This window comes from Ostrinia furnacalis, unplaced genomic scaffold (genome assembly GCF_004193835.3).
Source record: "Ostrinia furnacalis isolate ACB-3 unplaced genomic scaffold, ASM419383v2 OfSCF7245, whole genome shotgun sequence".
Classification (NCBI taxonomy): domain Eukaryota; kingdom Metazoa; phylum Arthropoda; class Insecta; order Lepidoptera; family Crambidae; genus Ostrinia; species Ostrinia furnacalis.
Genome location: NW_021137484.1, coordinates 150,784 through 173,793, shown reverse-complemented (window position 1 = coordinate 173,793; position 23,010 = coordinate 150,784). Strand labels below are relative to the sequence as shown.

Here is a 23,010-nt window from a genome sequence, read left to right as displayed (position 1 = left end):
CACTGGTGTCATCGTGCCTAAATAAATTAACACAAAAATCTTACGTTACATTAACGCCAATTGGCAAGCCATAATGCACTGTCCACTCCCGACAGTATTAAGTATAGACCTACTAAATTAAACAAAATGTCACCATAAAAGTTTAAGTCGGAGTTAAACCATCATTAGGCGGATTTCATTGTATTCGTAGATGTTTTGTGCTGGTAAGCCTAATAACTAATGAATTTGCTCACACATTTCAAATAGATAAAAATAAGAATGTAACGTAAGCTTTTTGGAGAAAAGAGATTAAAACCTCATAAAGTGTCTTATACAAAACTCAAGTTTTTGATAATTTTTACGTTGTCTTGTATATTGTGTGATTTACAGTTCTGTTCGGGTGCGTTCGGATGTGTTCATATGTGTCAATGTTCGTATTTTCTAGTCCCGTGGCAACTATATTACTGTTAGGGTGTGTTTTGTAATTTGTTCCGTTTTATAATCGTTTTAAGCACAAAAGTTTTATAAGCACTACGTTTTGTCTCTGGTTTTATAATTTTGTATATTGTTTTGTATGATAATTTTATTTATACGGTATTTACTGAACGATTTTTATTATATTCGAATTCATTAATGTATCAAATTCAGTATTGAAATGTATTTATTCTGTTGTGAAGATGTTTGTTCTCATTTATTATGCGAGTATAATAACAGAGAGAGATGTATTTCATGAAAGCAATAATTTTCTCAAACTTTGTGATGTTTGTATTGAAAATAAAAATGTTAATATCAATTTCCTGTTTCGTTTTGATTAGAAGTTGTATAGTTTCGGTGCCAGTCTCACGTTCCAACGTATCGATGTATTTTTATCACGTAGATAAGGTGGAAATAGGAAATAATACAATCAAATACCGTAGTCTAACCAATATATTTCTGTAAAAAATTACAATTACAATAGCCTAATTAAGAAACCGCCCTCACGGCGGCGGGTAGTAGGGGCGCAGCGGGGGCCCGGGCGGCGGGCCGGGGGGCGGGGGCCCGCGCGCCGGGAAGTAGCCGGGCGGCGGCACGNCCGGCGGCGGCGGCACCGCGCGAGGCCCGAAGCGCGCGCCCGCCGGCTCGCCGTACACCAGCGGCGGCAGGCGCGGCGGCGGCGGCAGCCGGGGCGGTGGCACGTGCCCTGCGCAACCAAGACAATCGCTGGCTCAGTTAGGCTACTCTCTAAGAGCGCTTTCACATTTAGGCGATTTAGCAGCGCGACTAAAGCCTGGTCCGTGAGCACGTAGAATTTTGTCCAATGACCCCAAGCTACCCATCCTTATCGCTTGCGCGTAATTATATTGCCGTCGCGACTGTGCGACGCGCGCCCGCAGTGAGTGTGCGAGCGCGACAGCAACATAATTACGCGCGAGCGATAAGGATGGGTAGCTTGGGGTCATTGGACAAAATTCTGTGCTCACGGACCAGGCTTTAGCTGCCGAAAATTTAATACTATGTGACAGCGGATACATGCCTTCACATTATAAAAACGTCGCTGTCGCGCTTCTAACGCCAAAATGTGAAAGCGCTCTAAATATAGATCGCTTCTTATCGTATGCTTATTTCGGACCTATCCTTGTCCCTATTCCGGTATCTTGTGTATTCCCATTATCCCCCTATACTAAGACCTTCCGTCCCTTATACACGAGCGGCTCTTAGCCGACGGCAGTGGCAACGGCAGCTGTCGCCACCTTTTGGCGGCAGCTGTGGACTCATCGACGACTGCCGTCGACAGGGGGCCGAGCTGCAGTTGTAGCTGTCTCTTTGTACAAGATGCGACAAGCTACAACTGCAGCTAACTCCACCTGTCGGCGGCGACAACTGCCGTAAACACTGACGTTGGCTATGAGCCTATGGCCGTGTATAAGAAGCCTTAGTGAGCTGCCACGCTGGCGCCAAGTGTGGCAAAGTCCTTAAGGTCGCTACATACAGGCTTCACGCCACAGCCACGTTGACGTCGGTGGCGCGCCACGCGAAAATGTTTTGAGGCTGTGGCGTGAAGCTCGTGTGCGGCAACTCTAGGAAGGAAGGTCTTTGTATAGAACCTTACTCGTAACATTTAGGCCCCTCCTCGCACACGGCGACTTTTTATAGTGATGCTGTCGCGCGTTTCATAAAAGAGCGACCGCATCGCTACTAACGCGCGTTAGTCGCATTTGCAACGCTCTACAGCATCGCAACTGTAACGATACAAACGCGCGACCGTGTCGGATTAGAGCCTGTCCAGTAATTAAATGTATGACGGATTGAACTAAAACCATCATATTTTTTTAAAGATTTTAGTTCTTGAAGTTTCCGCTAGGGGCGCTGTACAATCCGTTTAAAAATTATATGAACGGATTGTACAGCGCCCCTAGCGGAAACTTAAGAACTAAAATCATCATATTTTTTTAAAGATTTTAGTTCTTTAAGTTTCCGCTAGGGGCGCTGTACAATCCGTTTAAAAATTATATGAACGGATTGTACAGCGCCCCAAGTGGAAACTTTTAAGAACTACAATCTTCATATATTTTTAAAAATAGTTCTTGAACTATCCGCTGCTGGGCGGGCGCTGTACAATCTGTTTGAAAAATAAACGAAACCAGGCCTAAAGCGCGCCAGAATCGCTACAAAAGTCGTCGTCGGCGAGGGGCTTTATCCTCCTTGTGTCCCCCACCATTAATTTGTCCACCACCGGCGAATATCGGGAAAAAAACTGATATCCGCCAGTGGGGGACAGCGCTATCTAACTGTATCTAATTAGGCCCTACTGGCGGACACTGGGAAAACGAATAATGGGGGACACCGGAACTGTTTTGGTGTTGATATCCACCAATAAGGGCCTTGCCACACTGGCGAAAGGCGAATATGAGGCGGCAACGTTGCGCATCCGCGACGTGTTCGCTGCGTCGCCGCTCCGCTTTGAAAGCTTGCAAACCGCCAGTGTGGCAGCTCACTCCCTTTATCTGTGTGCCCTTCAATGGTTCCATTTTCCCCCACTATTCGTCTTCCCAGTGTCTCATCTATGCCCATTGTCACTGGCAGATATCGAGAAAGTTATGATATCCGCCAGTGGGGGACAACGCTACTAAAATCCTTCCCGTTGGCCCCTTCTAGTGAAAAACGGGAATAGATGAGAGCTAGCTCGAGCCAGGACATACGGTCCTTAACTCAGAAACTATTGCCCTGCGATTACAAACATACTGCTCACCAATCGACTATTAAGCAAAATAATTCAAAATAAAAGCAAATTACTCAAAATATTAAAATTAGATTTCATATCCAACACTGGGTAACAAAATAAAATATTAAAAACAAAAATAAATAATCAAAAACAAATGCTCGTTTTTACCATCAATCCCTAATTTTTAAGCGACCTAAACAACATTAGGGGTCACTTATAATTAGGGATTGATGGTGAAAACGGGCATCAATCATAAAAATTGATGGTCATCCAACTGGATGGAGAAAAGTAAAATCAGAGTAAATACAAATGAGTAGGTCATCTTCATAGAAACGCACCGAGCGCTGACAAAATTCGGCGCAACACCTGCACCCCGCTAATCCACGCTAAATTATGTCAGTGTGTGCGTGCGCGCCGCATACGTATTGGCGCGCTCACATACAAACCGCGTTCGGTGCGTTTCTATGAAGATCACCTACTCATTTGTATTTACTCTGGTAAAATAAAAAGAAAACAGAACGATAGGTACATGGCTCACCCGGCGGCGGCCCGGCGAAGGCGGCGGGCGGCGGCGGCGGCGCGGGGAACGCCGGGAACGCGTAGCGCGGCTCCGGCTTCGGCTCCGGCTGCAAATAGATTTGTGAGACCTGGCACAAAACCATTGGGTATAAATTAATAAAAATAAAATAAAAACAATATATTATCCTATTAAAAATGGCCTGTCCTAAGAGCATAATTAGAACGCTTTCACATTTTAGCGACTTTAGCTGCGCGACAAACGCGCGACAGACGCACTGCCGATAATTTCATACTACGTGACAGTGGATGCCTGCTTTCACATTATAAAAACGCCGCTGCTGCGCTGCTGTCGCGCTTCTCGCGCCCTAATGTGAAAGAGGCCTTATTTAAAACAAAATGTTAGTAAATAGGCATAGCCTCCACGTAAAGGGGCGAACATCCACAGCCACCGGTGGCTGACGAGAGAAATCCTTCGCTTGCAAACGAAGAGGGTCAATGAATAAATTCGTATCGAATGGCCGCCAGTCCGCTAGCGGTAACATGTTGCCTCTTCTAATCAAATCGCCCGCACCACCGGTAGCTGTTTGATAACCCATTTGAGTGGAGCCATAGCTTGGTTAGTTTTTAAAAGCAAATCTAGTCACAGACAAATAAATGCTATTTCGTATAATGCCAATAACAGTCTCCAAAGAGCCTTTTAAAACTACAATAGATGCAGGCCACATATTCAGTAAAATCCGGTCGCCGAGCACGTAGAATTTCGTCCCATGAACCCAAGTTTCTACATCTTTGAATGCAGTTCCAATTCTTTAAAAAAATAAAGGAATGTTTTCTTTGAATAAAATTTTCTATCTACAGTATTTAGAGTACTTTCCCTCCAGGTGGCATTACAAAATTCCACCCTGTATTTCTGTCGCGACTGTGCGACGGGCGGCCGCAATGAGTGTACGAGCTCGACAGCAATATAATTACGCGCGAGCGATAAGGATGGGTAGCTTAGGGCCATTGGACGAAATTCTACGTGCTCGGCGACCGGACTTTAGTGAATGTATATATTCAAATGAAAATAAATTAAAATAAAGTGACCAACCTTGGGTTCCCCATTCTTGATGGGCGTGACCGGCGGCTTAGCAACGGCGACAGGAGATGCGGAAGCTGGCGGAGTACCGCAGGGCGGTTTCTTGTCGTTTTTTGGCGCCTGCGGCGCCGGCGCCGGCGGGGACTCCGCGCCCGCGGGATGCGCTTGCAGGGAGTACAAGTCTAGCACCTGCAATTCATTAAAAACATAAAATATAGAAGGTATAAGGTAGCTCAATAATAAATAAGTACCCAAATCTATCTTATATCTATGAAAGCGAAAGGTCACTAATAGGGATGATGACTGGGTATTAAATCGAACCGTCAGACAGATAATTAGAAAATATTAGACTCATATTTTTTAATTTTTTCCATAATCCAATAATTACAGTATTATATTGAGTTTAAATATCGCGTGACGTCACTTTTGAGTAAAAATTCTACTCAAGCGTGACGTATCGCGATATTTCAACTCGATGTAGCACTGTTATTATTTAATTATGAAAGAAAATAAAAAATATGAGTCTAATATTTTCGAATTATCTGTCTGACGGACAAATAATTGAAATTTTGTCATCTAGCCTATTGAGTGACTGACTCACTCACTCATCAAATCTCAGAAATTACAAGTGCTAGGAGTCTCAAATTTTGCATGGGGGTTCCTTTTAGAACATACTTAGGTGCTCACTAAGATGGGATTTTGCAAAATTCAACTCCTAAGGGGGTAATATGGGATCCACGCGTACGAAGTCGCGGGCGGCCGATAGTTATAGATAAATCCAACTGGCACCTATTACTCCATCTCAAATTATACCACATAAAGTTTTAATAACACTTAACTCAGTGTCTGCTCTGAGGTATCACAATAATTATGTCAATGTCACACCTCTTGTGCCGCTCCTACAAGAGGTGTGACATTGACATAATTATTGTGATGTGACAGATCTGGAGCATATTTGAAGTCTCGTTGACGACGTCCCAAAAACACCCATCTGTGCCGATCCCATCCCTAACGCACCGATTAAGTTAAGCGTTATACCTGAACTCAACAGGATCGTCTCATTGAAGAATTGAAATTTTTAGAAACTATACAAGTTTCTCCATAGTTAAAAAATGTAAAGTATTGTAGTACAGTAAAATTATCAACAATACTAACCTGGTGGCAAATATCTTCTAAAAGTTCCATAGTAATATCTTCAACGAACATGTCCCACCACGCGTTATGCTTGGGTGTCCGTCCATTCCAGTCCACCACTTCAAACTTGCTGAGCTTTCCTGCGAGGAACATAAGCGCCACAGCAATGACTTCTGGTTCCCATTGCAGGCATAATGTGGTACATAAACTGAAAATATACAATTTAGAGTGGGTAAACACACAAATGACATTAACACAACTGTGAGAAAATAAATTATTCTACAGCCATGGGTGTACCCACGTTGGAAATCATTCTCAAACTAAGCAACAGACATAAACAAATCATTTATGTACCTAATGATAGAAGATAGGTATCTGCTGCTGTTTTAAAGATTTTCCAAAAAAAGTATGCAAAATCTACAAATGAAATTGAGCATTTTGTGAAAAGGAACTATAACAATGTACAGAATGATAATGTAGATAACTAAACAAGGAGCATGCAAATTTAACTTTATTACCTAAAAAACTACTATTAGTAGCTCCCAATATTAAAGTCCATATTCACAAACATTACTATGAGGTCTCACAGTGCGCGTGAACGCACAGGTTAATACACGAACCAATCAGAGCTCTATTCAACGTTGTGCAATTGATTTGCAAGCATCGTTTGTGAATACAGGCATTAGTTTACAGTTTGAGCATGGAGTTAAATGAGTATTTCTAAAAAAAAATGTATGTAACGAAACGGTAGTAACGAAATAGTAAGGCCATAAGGCTTGTTATACATTGGCGAAATATTGTGAATGCTCTTCATTTATTCAATTCGAAATATTTGTAAGTATGCACCCAAATACGGGGTAATATTAAGGGGTTAGAAATAAAATAAGGGAGTAATCATTCATACTATTTTAATAAAATTATTTTTGTTCCATCATGTTTATCCATTTTGAGTCGTTCTCTGTAAGCTTTTTGCCTTTCGGCATTGGTTTTTGGCGGCATTCCTAAAAAAACAAAAGAAGTAATCACATAAAAACGTAATCTAAATGATTTGATAATTTTTTGCTGGTAGCACTTCTGTAAAGCAGATAGTATCCAATCCTTTTGTTATTAACGCTCTATATTTTTTTAAATAAATTAAGTAGTGAATATTACTATGCTTAGTCAGGTAATAACAGTATACACTCAGCATTATGTTGTACTTTTTCGTAACGTAACGAAATTCGTAAAAAACGTAACGAAATATTAGACAAAATGAGATAGGGTGGCAAACAGGTTATTGTATGAAAGGTAAAAAAGGACTATTTTTAAAATATCTAAATATTTGGTAATAAGTAGGATTATAGCTATAATTCTTCGTTATCTTAAAGATTAATATTCATCCTTCAAAATTGTGTGTGTTTTTTTTGTGTGATGATTTATAAATATAGAACTTTTGAACTGTTTCAAAGCACACTTTTTTTTTTCAAAATGTACATTTTTTTTGAGAAATACTCAAATAATAAACTTACCTGTCATTGACAAAGGTCCAGGCCATCTGCACCATCTTCTGTAGCTTGGCCTTGTCGCCCTTCAGGCACTTGGCGTACTTCAGAAGGTAGCCGTACGGGTGCTCCACCTGCAGGTCGAACTTGATCGTCTGCAGCAGGATGCGCTCCAGCGTCATCACCTCCTCCTTCGGGTCCTCGCCGAAAGACCCGAACTTCTCTTCCGTGAGCAAAGATTTGGCCACTTTTATTATATCTTTACACTTCTTCGGCGTCTCTTCCACTTTACCCGCCAGGAATAAACAACAACACGCGGTTATGTACCTCGGAAAAGTTCTGAACGAGTGGAACATGTAAAAACGATGAAAATAAACAACACCAGTCGCCACTGTATTATAACCTAAGTCCATTTTCGAGCCAGTGTCGATGATAAACCGCGCACCTTCTTTCCGATACCTATTTTCCGTTTCGTTACTGATCCCATCGCGAAAAGACGGCGTATTTTGCAAATCTTTTTTATCATAATACCAATAAGGCATTTTGAAGCTAAATTAAAATAAAATTATCAATAATTCGTCACATTAACCTGTGCCACCACAAAATAATCACTGAACACAACACAAATGCCAAAAACGCCAAATTGACAACTTAATTATATACTGTGTTCAAACTACTATCACAGTAGTTTGAGCCTTATTGCACTATGCAACAAAGGTGAAAGTGAAAAACACCATTTTCTTTCACAACATTACTAAATGTCAAATCAGAATACGATGTTGCCAATCTAAAAAATATATAATGTTGTCATACTCTGAACAAAAAACAATCGAACGAGCTAAAAATTTTACTCGAAAAATACCACGACCCTATTTTTGTGATTCAGTGGTATTTTAAAAAATAAATATACAACCCCGTTTCTTTCTTTCCGGGTGTGTGTGGGCTTACGCCTCGGAGCACCAATCTGTGTTGTTCAAAACCCCACACGTGTCCCTGTGGCAAAGAGGTGGACCAATTCGGTCACCACGGTCTATGTTGCCAGCAAAGTGCTGGTCGTCTCGCCCGACACGCTGCTCTCAACGACGCCATCAGGAGAGCCCTTGCCAGCATCAACGTTCCTTCCACGTTAGAACCACGTGGATTGGTCCGTGATGATGGCAAGAGACCTGATGGTCTCACTCTGGTTCCCTGGGAACGGGGACGGGCTTTAGTTTGGGACGCTACATGTGTCGATACTTTAGCCCCTTCCCACCTCAGGGAATCAGTTGCTAAAGCTGGGGCTGCAGCAGAGTCGGCTGAGTTAGCCAAACGGCGCAAATATGAGTCACTTTCTAATGACTACATATTTGCGCCTTTTGGTGTCGAGACCTTCGGACCTTGGGGACCGAATGCTAAATTACTGTTTCGGACCATTTCCCCTAAATTAATTAAAATTTCGGAAAATCTAAATGCTGGCTCTTTCCTTGCACAAAGGCTTAGTACTTATTGCCATTCAGCGAGGAAATGCAGCCAGCATTCTCGCCTCTTTGCCTCACGGACACACTTTTATTTTTGAGTAAAATAAGTTTATATTTTTATTTTGTTTGGAGTTAAATTTGCCTTAGTTTTAAAAAAAAATTCTGTTTATTGTAAATAAAGTTGAGACTCACCCCGTTTTACCACCACTTTAAAATTACTTACCGTAATAAACCGTTACTTTTGCGGGCATTTTTATTGTAATGAATAAGTAGATCCAAAAACCAAAAACAGTTAATAAAACTAATAGTATAACAATAACAACAAATAGAAATATCAGTAATATTTTAAGTAATGATATAAATTATAAATTTGAACTAAAAACCCCGGCTCGTCTGCAAGAGATCGCTTTCTAGCAATAAGACCGCCTAAATTGTGCCGTTCCGAATTGGTAACGTATTAAATCTTGCGTTTTGTTTCCAGGGTTTCCAATCCTTACAACCGTTATCTTATCACAAATTGTTTTGTAAATGTAAGCTGTGATTCAATATTGTTATCATAATATTATCGCAAACACAATCCCAAGTTTTGGCGGTGGGGTCTTATCTTTCGTGTTCTTGAGCATCGTTAATTAATACCTACTTATTTAAAGAGACACTTAATGTAGAGAAGAAACATAAGAATTCTAACACTTATGATTATAAAGTTAATAAAAACAGCAGATACCAAAAATTTTCGTATTTTATTTACCTATTTTGCTTACCCAACTTAAATTATGATGGTAAACACATTACTTTCTGGGGACATAGTATTTATTTAGAAATAGCGACAAAAGTTAACGGTTCTCACTAGAATAGAAATGATCCAAACTTAAAATTCTTCAAACTGACGAAACGAAGGCCGGGTTGATAGTGTGACCTGCGTTCACCGCGCCTTATCATACTTGCTAATGTGAATAGTAACAACATACAAAACCCCAGTGATATCCAAGATTACTTCTTTACGTCAGTGTTAAAATGGCGCTCAAGAGCAGTGCGTGTGTGTTTCGGTTAAATAGCCTGCGACAAGCTGTTAGGGTATGTATTGTTTACATAATTAATTAATCACTTACGTAGCTAACTTACTTAATTAATAATTATTTTATATTTTTGTATTCTTTAATGTTAATAAAGATGATTTAGTTAGCGTTCCTACTTATTTGGCAAAAAACACTAATTTAAATTTTACTGAAATCAGTGTTATCATTATCTATTATTTAACTACGTCATGAGGACATGACGACGAGTCTCGTACGATAACTCCGTCATTCTTAATGAATAACAACTACTTAATTACCTGAATACTTACCTAAGCTACGTTCAAAGAAAGAAAGCTAAAACAACTGAAACCAAATAAATGTTTTTTCTTTCTTTCTTTCGAAACAGGTTTACCTTGCCCATGAGTGATGTGATCAAGTCATGAGCATACAGGGTGGAAACGATAAGTGATCTCATTCGATTATTTCTAAACTGTACAAGATATCGAAAAACTGGTTACTGATCCTGAAAGTGCTTCACGAGCTCTATCCAACGGTACCAATAATAGGTTACAGAATTAACTGGATCTATCCGAAAATTAATTGTTTTCAGCTTCCATACATTTAGTAAAACCACATAATATTAAAAACTATACAAGATATTCGAAAACTGGTTATTGATCCTGAAAGTGCTTCACGAGCTCTATCCAACGATACCAATAATAGGTTACAAAATTAACTGGCTCCATCCTAAAATTCAATATTTCCAGCTTCCATACATTTAGTACAGCCACAGTCATTCATGTCTTGATAATATTATAGCAAGTAAAGCCTAAAACCAATGTTTTCCATGAATAATTGTAAATAAGAATGCAATTTACGAGTTCATTTTAAGTGTTTATTGTTTAATAAAAAAAAAATACTTCTAATTTTGTTTGACTGGCATACATTTAGTATGGAGGCTGAAAACATTTAATTTTCGGATAGATACAGTTTATTATGTAACCAATTATTGGTACCGTTTGAAAGAGCTTGTGAAGCACTTTCAGAATCAGTAATCAGTTTTTCGATATCTTGTATAGTTTAGAAATAATCGAGTGAGATCACTTAACATTTCCACCCTGTATACTTATCGATATTCAATGTAAAGGAGGCACAAATGAATGAACACGGGTTTTTTTTTCAATGAGCTTGCTATTAATTTCAGCTTTTATCAACGCACACAAGGCCTGAAGTTGTTCAGAATGGAAAAACCGGAGATTTTCCCGGAGCAAAGGCCCCCTTCGTAAATGAAATAAAATTCTTGAACGAGAACAGCTATGATCCCATCCCCATTTATCGAGTGCTTGATAACAATGGCGAGGTTGTCGATAGTAGAGAAGAGCCGAATATCGATAATGAGACCCTCGTCAAAATGTATAAAACTATGGTACAGATGAATCAAATGGACAAAATATTGTACGAGTCTCAAAGGTATGTAGTAGTAATAACTTTATAAACAATTAACTTTTGCCCGCGGCTTCACCCACGTTAAATTTAGTGTCACAGATCGGCATAAATTATAGCCTATATGTTAATCTGGGTTTCAAACAATAATACTGTAAAGTTTCAACAAAATCCGTTCAGTACTTTTTGCGTGAAAGAGTAACAAACATCCAGACATACAAACTTTCGCATTTATAATATTAGTAGGATTAGTAGGAAGTAGGATAGGATGAAAAGGACTCACGTGGATTTACTTAGTTATTATAACCACCTTCCGTTTTAGCTCCTACAATATGGCTATGGCCATACTTAGATACTCACCGGAACTCAATCGACGTTCTTACTTAAAAAGTTATTTAATTCACTTTTAACCGTCTTCAAAAAAAGAGGAGATTCTCAAACATATTGCAATAAGATTAAACGTAAAAGATATTAACACTTGCTCGTTTTCCGCTGGTTAAACACAATAATGATTAATAAACTCTATTTTTTTTTTGGAGTTTGCTAAATGAAATTTTGCTGTCAGGAATTTTCTAAAACTGTATCCCAATAATGTTCCAGGCAAGGCCGCATTTCCTTCTACATGACCAACTACGGCGAAGAAAGTATTCACTTGGGCAGTGCTGCGGCGCTTGCCCCACAGGACCTGATCTTCGCACAATACCGCGAGTTGGGAGTGTTGTTGTACCGAGGCCTTACTGTCACTGACCTCGTCAACCAGTGCTTCGGGAACTGCGAAGACGCCGGCTTGGGGAGACAGATGCCGGTGCATTACATGAGCAAGCCTCATAACATTGTCACCATATCCAGTCCTTTAGGTAAGATTTTTTGCTGATAGTTCCTCCAAATCTTTCTCTATTTTTTAATAGAGCGCGAAGTTCTTGATCTATCAAGAAGAGTTTAAGTTCCTAAACAAAAAACAAATATCGTATGCATAAGAACTTACCTCAGATGAAAGGGCAATAATGCAACTCTTGTGATCTTTATTTGATTCTCTAAGTCTAGTCAAGCCAATTAAACTTTATTAATATTGATACAAGTTAATTGTAGTCCTGATCGTTTCCAGCCACTCAAATGCCGCAAGCGGTGGGCGCTGCGTACGCCTTCAAGCGCATGCCCAACAACGACCGCTGCGTCATCTGCTACTTCGGCGAGGGCGCCGCATCCGAGGGCGATGCACACGCAGCGTTCAACTTCGCTGCGACCTTGGACTGCCCTGTAATTCTCTTGTGGTAAATACCTACCTGAATTATAATGATTCTTAATAATATTATTACGTTATGAAATGATTTTCTTCTTTTTCAAATTTCAGCAGAAACAACGGTTATGCAATATCGACGCCATCCCGCGAGCAGTACCGTGGGGATGGTATCGCGGCGCGAGGCCCAGCGCTGGGCATAAACACGCTGCGAGTGGATGGAACTGACACATTGGCTGTCTACAACGCTGTTGCTAAAGCAAGGGAGCTAGCCCTCAAGGAAAATAAGCCCGTACTTATCGAAGCTATGTCATACAGGTTACTGTTTTTAATAACTTTCAAATTCTTAACTGATTTCTAAACTCAAAATTTTACACTGCATCAAGCTCAGAAATTGAGGGATAGTTCTGCTTCCATTGCAGCCAGCCAAACGATTCTGAACTCTACGCTAACTTAAATTTGTCTTGCGATTACTATAATTATAGTTAAAAAAACATACAAAACAGAAAAAAACGTACTTAAAACATACTTTGAATGATCGATTAGGTGGTTTTAATAGCAAATGAATTAAATAAATTGTATTCTTCTTTCAGAGTTGGGCATCATTCTACATCAGACGACAGCACAGCTTACAGATCTGTTGAAGAAATAGAAAACTGGAATAAAGATCAAAATCCTATACAAAAGTTCAAATTGTACTTAGAAAGAAAAGGTAAACTGCATAATACATCACCTGCAAGCGTTAATCAACAACGAGGTTATTTATATCACCAAAACGACCAGGTTGTGCGTCTTGTATATTGTAACTTATTATTCTCCTCAGGACTTTGGGATGTGGAGTCTGACAACGCGCAACAGAAGGAGGCCAGGAACGTGGTAGTGAAGACGATGCAAGAAGCAGAGAAAAAGAAGCTGCCGCACTGGCGGGAGATGCTGGAGGACGTCTACTGCGAGATGCCGCCAAGGATACAGTCAGTATTACCTCATTAATCTCTAACTATCGTTATTCGTTGGTATAAAGAATAAAAGATTTTTTTAAATAGGTGTAATCTTTTGATTAGTTGGAATTCACTTTATTTTATTTAAGTCTCCAAAAGTATAGTCTTCTTTATATGACCCTATTTCATGTCAATTATTTATTATCATCTAATAGATCATTAATATTATTTTTACTATTTTGCTTAATAATGATCTTGTTACAGGAAACAAATGAAGCAAATGGAAGATCATCTGAAAAAATACGGTGAACATTACCCATTAAACCAGCACCAAAGTGATTAATTTTAATTGTATTTTTTGAAAATATAAATACGATTTGTTATTTAATTAAATAAATATTATTTTTCTCTTAAAATACATTGTTTATTTTCTGATTGTAATCATCGATAAATCAGATGATGTCACCGCACTAATACTATAAGTCGAGAACTTGAGATTTGCCAGCCTTCGTTACTTATTAAATTATTACTTCGTGCATATGTACCAATACATTATTTCATTTTTCATTCATTTTTGAATTTATATAATAATTATTAATATGTATGTGTATGTTATCTATCTATATTATATAAAGCTCGATTACCACTGACTCACTCACTGACTGATCAGGGGTATTTTTGGGGTATTTAGAGGGGAGAGGGGTAAAATTGTTAGTGTTTGTTTTTAACTAGATTTTTTGACTGACAGCTTTACTACATTTTTTGAACCAAAAAACAAAATGGCGGCTTTTTTTGAAACTCCAACTTTTTTGTTTTTCATCCTGAATTTTTTCCTTTTTGGGAGTTTATTAGGGTTGCCAGAGTGTGTTCAAAAATGTGAGAAAAAAACGGAAAAACAAAATGGCCGCGCCGCCATCTTGGATTGAAAATGCGATTTCAGGGGTGTGTTTGGAGAGGTGTCATTCCGAAATGCGCAATTGTTTTTGAAAATTTCTTTTGGGTATTTGTGACATGTATAGTCTTCTTTAGAGTCTTATTCACAGATTATCAAAAAACAAGATGGCGGCTGAGCCGTCGGCCATTTTGTTGCGATCAAAAAATTCCCAAACTTTGGTAGCTATTTTCCGGCAGATGGCGACACCGGAGTGGGGTACAATGTTCCGGGCGATTGTTGGTCTGTTATTCGAGTGTTGCCATGAATCGGAAAAATCTACCATTTTGGAAGAAAATTTTCCACCACGGCCCCGGATAGTAGAAAATGGAAATTTCCAAAAATTCCATAAACTTGGAATGCAGTCTGGTGACATTTGGGAACCCGAATGACATTTCACCATTTTTATGAAAAAAGTCTGGCAACACTGAAAGTTATGGGGAAAAGTTTTTTTTGCGACATGGGTGTCTTTAAAGTTAGTGACAGACAGAAAGAATTATGGCAGAAAAAAAATAAAAATGACGTTTGGTCGCATATACGACCCAGATTATGGGAAAAATCCGAAATGTCAGAAAATCAAGATGGCGGCGGCATGGGCGGCCATTTTGTGAAAAGTTGAAAATTTCGAAATTTTGGAATTCATTTTTCGAGTGCATGGCAACATTTTGGAAAGTCGACTTGTATGAGGCGGTTGTGTGTCTTATCGAGAGGTTTCGCTTGGGTTAAGAAATTTCTCCAGTGTTGCCACACTTTGGGAGATTTGGTCCAAAAATGTCGAAAGTAGAAATAACGACTTCCGGTCAAAAATTTGGATGACGCCTCCTGCAAAGGAGTCGTGCAAATGACATTTGACCATTTTCGTCTCGATCACCTGGCAACACTGGGAGCTACGGGGAAAAGTATTTTTTTCGACATGGGTGTCTTTAAAGTTAAGGACGGACAGAAGGAGATATGGCAGAAAAAATCTAAAAATGGGGTTTGGTCGGTTATACGACCCAGACTATGGGAAAAATCCGAAATGTCAGAAAATCAAGATGGCGACCGAGTGAGCGGCCATTTTGTAAAAAGTTTCAGATTTCTGATTTTTCAAATGCATTTTTCGGGCAGTTGGCAACATTTGGGAAAGTCGAGTTGTATGGGGCGATTTCGTAGTTTGTCAAGGAGTATCGTTTGGGAAAACAAAAATTTCCAGTGTTGCCATACTTTGAGAGTTTTGGTCCAAAAATGTAAAAAATGGAAATAACGACTTTCGGTCAGAAATTTGGATGACGCTTCCTGCAAATAGGTCAAAATAATGACATTTGACCATTTTTAGCTCGATGACCTGGCAACACTGGGAGTTACGGAAACTCAAAATTTTGGGACATGGGTGGTTTTAAGGAATTGTTTTACGGGATTGGGTGAAGTTAGAAAAAAAGTAAAAATGGGGTTCGGCGCGGAAAATGGTCCAGATTAAGGGAAAAATGCAAAATTTTGGAAATCCAAGATGGCCGCCAAGCTTTCACCCGTTTTCCTAAAGGGACTAAATTCTCCATACAAATTGTATGCAGGGGTGCTTAGCTAACGTAGAAAAAGGCGAGGCCGAAGGCCGAGCGATAGTTTGAAGCCTGTGAGTCGCCATAGATTTATTTTTAATGCGTCAAAAAAGGACTAGAGCCCAGTGACAGACAGAAAGGCGAGGCCGAAGGCCGAGCGATGGTTCAAATCCCGAGAGTTGCCACAGTTAAACTTGTGTTGCGTCAAAAAAGCACAAGAGCACCGCGACAGACAATAAACACCCCCTGTAATTTTTGCGAGGCCGAAGGCCGAGCTCCGAATGCGAGGCCGCAGGCCGAGCGCCGCGTAGGGCGAAGCCCGGAGCGGCCAGCATCGCAGATCTAGCTTTTGTAGCCCGCGTAGCGGGCGACCAAAGCTAGTATAACTAACTAAAAGTAAAAGCTGCATATGTGTCTATGTATTCGCTCTATTAAAAATGGTAGTGTCGTCTTGACAGTAGTTGACAGACATGACAGTTCATCATGACAATGACATGTATGTATTTTTGCCGAACATGTGTGCAAAATATTGAGTTTTGTTTAATTTTTTAAAATAAAAACCGAGAGAAATTAATCAAAAAAAATTACACACGATTGTACGAAATGTCGCAATTTATCCATACCGATGTCACAGCAGTGAAATCGTACCGAAACCTCATATTATCAGGTACCATAAATTTCTTACTTCTCTCATCCATGATTGAAGGAATATCTCTAAAAAGAATTCGTTTCAGGTATCGGTAGTTCAATCAGCGTGTTCGAAAAGGAATCCTTTAAATTATTGACACGAATTAAATGCCTTGAGGGACAAAAAATTTATGGATTAGTGCCTTTGGAAAACAGCAGTAAAGTTCTTGTTTTTGGTGGGAAACAGTATACAGTTATCAAATTTAACGAAGACTGTACAAATGTTGAACGTTTGTTTATGCCACCTACTTGTGACGACTGGTTGCATTCAGCTGTATGGGTGGATGCTGATTCAGTAGCATTATTGACTGCTCACAACACAATTCAGGTATGTAGTTTCTGTTTTAGAAAATTTTTGTTCTTAAACATCAGTCCCAATGCTCCCAGTTGAGCCCCAAGAACTGGGAGCACAGGAACTGTTTAAAGCTAATTAAGTTGCCATCTGATATAAATAAAACGAAATATTAAAATTTTTGTCTGATAGACATAGTATTATATTCTTTTTAAATTTGAACATTTCATGCTACTGTTCAAGAGACAAACCCTGCCTGTTGGTGACTGTAAGTGATTTTGTTGAGAAAAGTTTTTCACTTTCTCTAATTGCTATATTTGCAAATGAGTTTATTTTATTATATTTTCAGATATGGAATGTAACCACCGAAAGCATGTTGAGCCAGCACTTGAGCACAGACAACTCGATTCTGTACAGTGGCCTGTTGCTGCCTTTACAAGATGGCTTGGTGGTGTTCGCTGGAACCGTATATTCGGAGGTTATCATTCATACCCCTCAAAATGAAAAGCCTTTACACATTTTGAAGGGACATAGGGTATGTATTGTTCTCATATAAATAAACTCGATAATTATGTTCATGATTTGTAGCATATTTTATGCAATGTGAATTTTTGCATTGAATGTATTAACAAATGTTTAAATATGAAAAAATTGCATTATATTTGCCCTTATACAAAGTTGTATTAAGGTAGTAATATATTTTTTTTACATTGCTCTATTAATTTCTTTTTCAGGGAGTAATATTCTCAATATCATGTGATCCAGAAAATTCTGTGATGGTTACAACTTCAGATGACAGATCAGTTAGAATTTGGCAATTAATACGAACCGATTACACATTACTATTGCCATGGAACACAACCGAATACTGGACGAATGTAAACATTGTGTGTAGCCACGAAGTGTATGGCCACACAGCTCGAGTAATGAGAAGTTACATCACGGAAGATCTGATTGTATCTGTTGGGGAGGACTCAACTATATGTTTTTGGAACCACAAAGGAAACTTGCTCAAGAAAAACGAATCACACAAAAACTGCCCCATTTGGTCTGTAGATGGTGATTCCAGTCATTTATTTACTGGTGGTGGTGATGGGGCAGTCATTATGCATCCTTTGACTATGGCTTTAGAGGAAGGTCAGCAAACAACAATACATTTAAACACTCAAAAAGAAATTGTACCAAAAAAAATTGCTATAACAGCCAGAAATAATCTTGTAATTTTAGATGACTCTGATGGGGTAATATACTATTACAAAACAAAGGCTATGACTACTGAAACACATATAGTAAACATTTATTCTACTCTCAGATTTCTCAGTGCATCGAGCTGCAAGCAACTTTTTGCAGTAGGAGACATGTCAGGCAAAATAGACATTTTTGCAGAAGATTGTAAACATGATTGTTTAAAAAAAATAATTCAATGCAATATAAAAGTAGGTCCTACTCTTACTATGCATTGGGCAGGGAACAGGCATATAATTTTGTGTGGCGAAGAAGGTCTTATGACAGTCTTGACACAGACACAGACAGTAGAACCTGCACTAAAGATCCACAAGCTTGCCTTTTTGCCTAATTCTAAAGACAGAAGGGTCACAGCAGCTGCTTTGAATAGTCAAAACAAAATCATGGTAGTTGGTGATAGATGTGGCAATGTACATGTTTACATTGACGAACGAAAAATTCCGGTTCAAACATTCAAAAAAGTCCATGGTATATATGGGCCTACTTCAATAACAGTCAAACCAAATGAATTTATTACCACTGGCAGAGATGGAACCATTCGATATTTCGCAATAGATTTCTCATTAAGTAAAGACGACGATTCTGTTGCAAAGTTTAAGAGTAGTAAAGATGTGGCATTTCAATGGGTTGAAAGATTTATTGATAAAGATGAAAATATAATTTGTGGATTTAAAGAAAGAGAATTTGTCGTTTATAATGTTCAAAGCAATCTAAAACTGATAGCGATACCTTGCGGTGGTGGGCACAGGACTTGGGACGTCGTCCGAAACGTCATCTTATCTGGCAAGAAAACTGATGATTTCATCAAGTTGGTATATGCTAAAAATAACGCAATTTGCAGCCATACCTTCCAACTGAGCAAGGTAGTGTCTAAACACGTCATAAACAGCTCACATTCGAAGGAAATCAATTGCCTAAAGAGTTTTAAAAATGAATTGGACACAACTATTGCTTATTACGTTACTGGCGGGGAAGATACTACGTTAAGGGTGTCTTCTATTAATTCAGATATGGAAATCTGTGACGAGGTTGTTTTTAAGCATCTATCAAACATAAGGGCTTTAAAGATACTTGATTTGGAGGGTAGCATACTTGTCGTGTCTGGCGGTGGAAGAGCGCAGATGCGTATCCAAGCAATATACGTCTCAAGAGGCCATAAACGACTTAAAGTAGCGGCGCAAGAGCTAACTAACTACCTAATCAAGGGTACAGATAAAGACAGGAAGTGTAATCAGTCTTGGAAAAACAACACAATAGATTTCGATCCAGAAACAAGAATCATGGATGTTGACCTACTGAAACAAGAGGATGACAACTTTCTCGTATTTGCAGGCTGCTCTGACGCTTATCTCAGAGTATTTGTATTTGTTAACAAATGTGATAATGCAACTTTCGAGCCTGTCGCTGAATTGAAGCATCACCAAACGTGCATTTTGAAGACGACTTGTATAAAGATTTTAAATAAAAATATTTTAATAACGTGCACCACGAGAGGGGAAGTTTCCCTGTGGGATGTCAGCAATATTGAATCATGGGATGGCCTTAGTCCGTTTTTCACGACGACGACTAATAAATGTGGAATAAACAGCATTGACACACGCGTATATTATGAAAAGTTGCTTTTTGCGACAGGGGGAGATGATAATGCTATACATTTAACCTTACTAGAATTCCCGAACAAAAATGTTTACGCTGCTTGTGTGAAGCGTACATGGTCCACAGACCAGTTCCATTGCTCCCAAGTCACTGGAGTGCGATTCGTGGGTGATCTGCTGTTGTCGACTTCTATAGACCAGAGAATAACGTTGGCGCGGTGGCGCGTGGAAAAGCAGGCGATAGTGTGCGAATTTCTGTCTCAAATCTTCAGCGATATTGCCGACATTCAAGGACTAGAAGTTCTTTCAGACACCGGGTAAGTTAGTCAAGAATAAAATTCATCTCATTATCACATAAAATATGATTTGACTTGAAACTGTGATAAAAAAATACTATTACTTGAGATACATTTTCGTGAACTTCCTATTTATTTTCAGCAATGTCATCAAGGTTTGCGTTTTCGGCAAGGGCTTCGAGATGTTGGAATTACCGAAGCCGTAAGCAATAAGCATCGCCTCCGCAACAACCGATAAGCTATCAACAGCCGTTATGTAAGTACCGGCAAATCTAATCTCTGCTAAATATAAGTAACTTATAAAATTGAATTTGCTGAGATTAAAGAAGACTGTCTGAGAAACTTTTACATTTTTTTTCATGTTAGTTGGTTAAGTATACAGTAGAAATAAAAGCCTATCATGAAGAAGTTGCTATATTATAAGCATAAGCATTTGTAGGTTCCGCACAGTCTTTTAAAATCACTTGGAAGCGGACATTTTTTGGTGAATAGATGACATGATTTAACGAGTAAATCTAAGTAAATTCTTAAAAGAAACCCGTGGTCTATCTTCAACAGCTTTCGAGAAAAAATTTTTTTAATTTGGCTTATTTTGTGTGAGTTAAAATACGATTTTTGGTTTATCTGTTCTTTTGTTGAAGTTGTAACACAATTGACATATGTGAGTAATAAAGCACACAATTTCCCTTTTTTTGAGCTATACATCACATTCTAAAGCTTTGTAGATCTGGAGAAATTATAAAAAAACTGATTTTTGGTTTTTAATTTTTTAAATTTAAGTTGTACATTTTGAGCAATAACGAATTATTGCATGTTATAAAAGACCTTTTATTTTACTCACGAAAAAAAAATCACCGAATTTTGAGAACATACTTTTGAGAAATTTGCATTTGAAATTTCGTGTTATGCAACGCCTTCTGAAAAGCTCTTGGCAAACACAAACTTTCGTCATTGCTATTAAAATATTGTCTGGCGATATTGTACTGGTCAATTTAGTGCAAGGCAGGCAGTGTTTAGGGTTACTAATTTGTTCTATTACGTACTTCAGTCCGCACTGGATGGACAAATGGAGATCAAAGTTGTGATTCTCCACTACAAATGAGATTGCGTATTAGCAATGACAAAAGTTTGTTTTTGCCAAGAGTTTTTCGGAAGGCGTTGCTTAACACGAAATTTCAAATGCAAATTTCTCAAAAGTATGTTCTCAAAATTCGGTGATTTTTTTTTCGTGAGTAAAATAAAAGGTCTTTTATAACATGCAATAATTCGTTATTGCTCAAAACGTACAACTTAAATTTAAAAAATTAAAAACCAAAAATCAGTTTTTTTATAATTTCTCCGGATCTACAAAGCTTTAGAATATGATGTATAGCTCAAAAAAAGGGAAATTGTGTGCTTTATTACTCATTTAAATCAATTGTGTTACAACTTCAAATAAAGAACAGATAAACAAAAAAACGTATTTTAAAACACACAAAATAAGCCAAATTAAAAAATTTTTTTCTCGAAAGCTGTTGAAGATAGACCACGGGTTTCTTTTAGGAATTTACTTAGATTTACTTGTTAAATCATGTCATCTATTCACCAAAAAATGTCCGCTTCCAAGTGATTTTAAAACACTGTGCGGCGGTAGCACAGTAGCCTGTGTAATCAACTAATCAACTTTGTTAATCATATTCTGCCTTAATGATTTGATGATCTTTATCTTTTGTCACAGTCAGGGGCTATCAGATTGTGGTATGTTTAACGTAGATTTAGATTGATAACACAATAAAGTACCTTCTCTGCAAAACTTTCGATAATATTCGTAATGTCTACTATCTCACATCCTAAAAGTAGAGTGAGTGAGGAGGATATACACTCGGCATCAAATAAATCGCACCTCCCGCGACAAGCACTTATCAAACGTATGCATCCCCACTTCCCACCAACATTGGTACCATTTGAAAGCCTAGTTCTAAACTTCATTTCATTAAAGGAAAGGTTTTTACCCCAAAAATGTGTCTTTACAAGGATCCAGAGTCACTTCTTTAAAAAATAGGTAGTTACGCTATAGCCATTTTTTATGACTATAAAACTGTTAAGTTGGGATTAATCGCTATCCATCTGTTAAAGAGGACACGTGAGATCTTTATTTGGTTTTATAACCATAAAAATTGGTCTAATTGATCCCAGAGGTAAGCCCAAAGTGAGGTCTATTTTCAAGTCACATTTATGGTATATGTTAATAATTTAAATATTTTTCTTTAAGGATATTTATTGGGCTTTCAAATAACACCAATATTGTTGGGGTACCATGATTGTGTCAGAAGAAAATCTTTAAAGTTCGCCTAGCGGAAGGTGCGGTTTATTTGATGTTGAGTGTAGTTGACATCAAAATTCCTTTTTGGATTAGATCTGCGCACTAGCAACAATCAGCATATTATTGCATCATATGCTATCTCGGGAGGCAGGATATGGTATCAAGTGAATGCAGATATTACGCACTATAATGCATTACTATTGAGTACTGATAACGAGAAAGGTACTTTTGATAACTAAACGATTGTATTTGAGAAACTTTATGGACTGAGGTTTTGCCTAAGCCTTTGATAATGTCAAACTATTACATATTTCTTTTCAAAAACAGACATATAGAATGTTATACGTTTATTTCATTGTTTCGATTGATTTGTATGAACATACGTATGCTCAATTAAATTACAAAACACAAAAATCTTTAACTGGCTGACATGTTTATGGGAGTCCAACAAGGAGCTACTTTTAGCCTTATATTGTTATTTGATAAACACATTATTTTTAAACGAAGTGCTAATTTGTTTTTATTTTTTTCATTGTAGCTTCAACGAGCCCGAGTGTATACGTATTAAGTACCCACTACCAGAAGACGACGAAAATAATGATTATGAAGAGTTTACTGATGTAAAATCGAGAAAAGTCGTCAA

General features: G+C 38.3%; 3 protein-coding genes across 4 annotated transcripts; 2 read left to right on the top strand and 1 right to left on the bottom strand.

The window, feature by feature from the left end:
- Positions 1-956: 956 nt before the first annotated feature.
- Positions 957-8,868, bottom strand: LOC114363727 (cyclin-K). Its single transcript, XM_028319534.1, has 5 exons — positions 7,421-8,868; positions 5,934-6,120; positions 4,791-4,967; positions 3,711-3,807; positions 957-1,159 (listed from the first exon to the last, which is right to left on the bottom strand). Exons 1-5 carry the CDS (start codon positions 7,933-7,935, stop codon positions 957-959), a joined length of 1,179 nt encoding a protein of 392 aa, XP_028175335.1. The 5' UTR covers positions 7,936-8,868.
- An 878-nt stretch (positions 8,869-9,746) lies between these two features.
- On the top strand, positions 9,747-13,919 carry BckdhA (Branched chain keto acid dehydrogenase E1 subunit alpha). Its single transcript, XM_028319562.1, has 8 exons — positions 9,747-9,924; positions 11,071-11,336; positions 11,910-12,166; positions 12,415-12,580; positions 12,661-12,864; positions 13,140-13,258; positions 13,370-13,517; positions 13,749-13,919. The coding sequence occupies exons 1-8, from the start codon at positions 9,865-9,867 to the stop codon at positions 13,825-13,827; spliced, it is 1,299 nt and encodes a 432-aa protein (XP_028175363.1). The 5' UTR covers positions 9,747-9,864; the 3' UTR covers positions 13,828-13,919.
- Positions 13,920-16,440: 2,521 nt separating this feature from the next.
- LOC114363736 (uncharacterized) lies at positions 16,441-22,989 on the top strand. 2 transcript variants are annotated; one of them, XR_003656798.1, is made up of 6 exons: positions 16,441-16,617; positions 16,685-16,965; positions 17,279-17,464; positions 17,664-20,086; positions 20,208-20,321; positions 22,906-22,989. XR_003656798.1 is itself a non-coding variant. In XM_028319549.1 (4 exons), the coding sequence occupies exons 1-4, from the start codon at positions 16,554-16,556 to the stop codon at positions 17,687-17,689; spliced, it is 561 nt and encodes a 186-aa protein (XP_028175350.1). In that variant the 5' UTR covers positions 16,441-16,553; the 3' UTR covers positions 17,690-17,797. The 2 variants fall into 2 exon arrangements, 1 of the variants encoding a protein (XP_028175350.1); XM_028319549.1 differs by lacking the exons at positions 20,208-20,321; positions 22,906-22,989 and having other exon boundaries at positions 17,279-17,468; positions 17,664-17,797.
- The last annotated feature ends 21 nt before the right edge of the window (positions 22,990-23,010 follow it).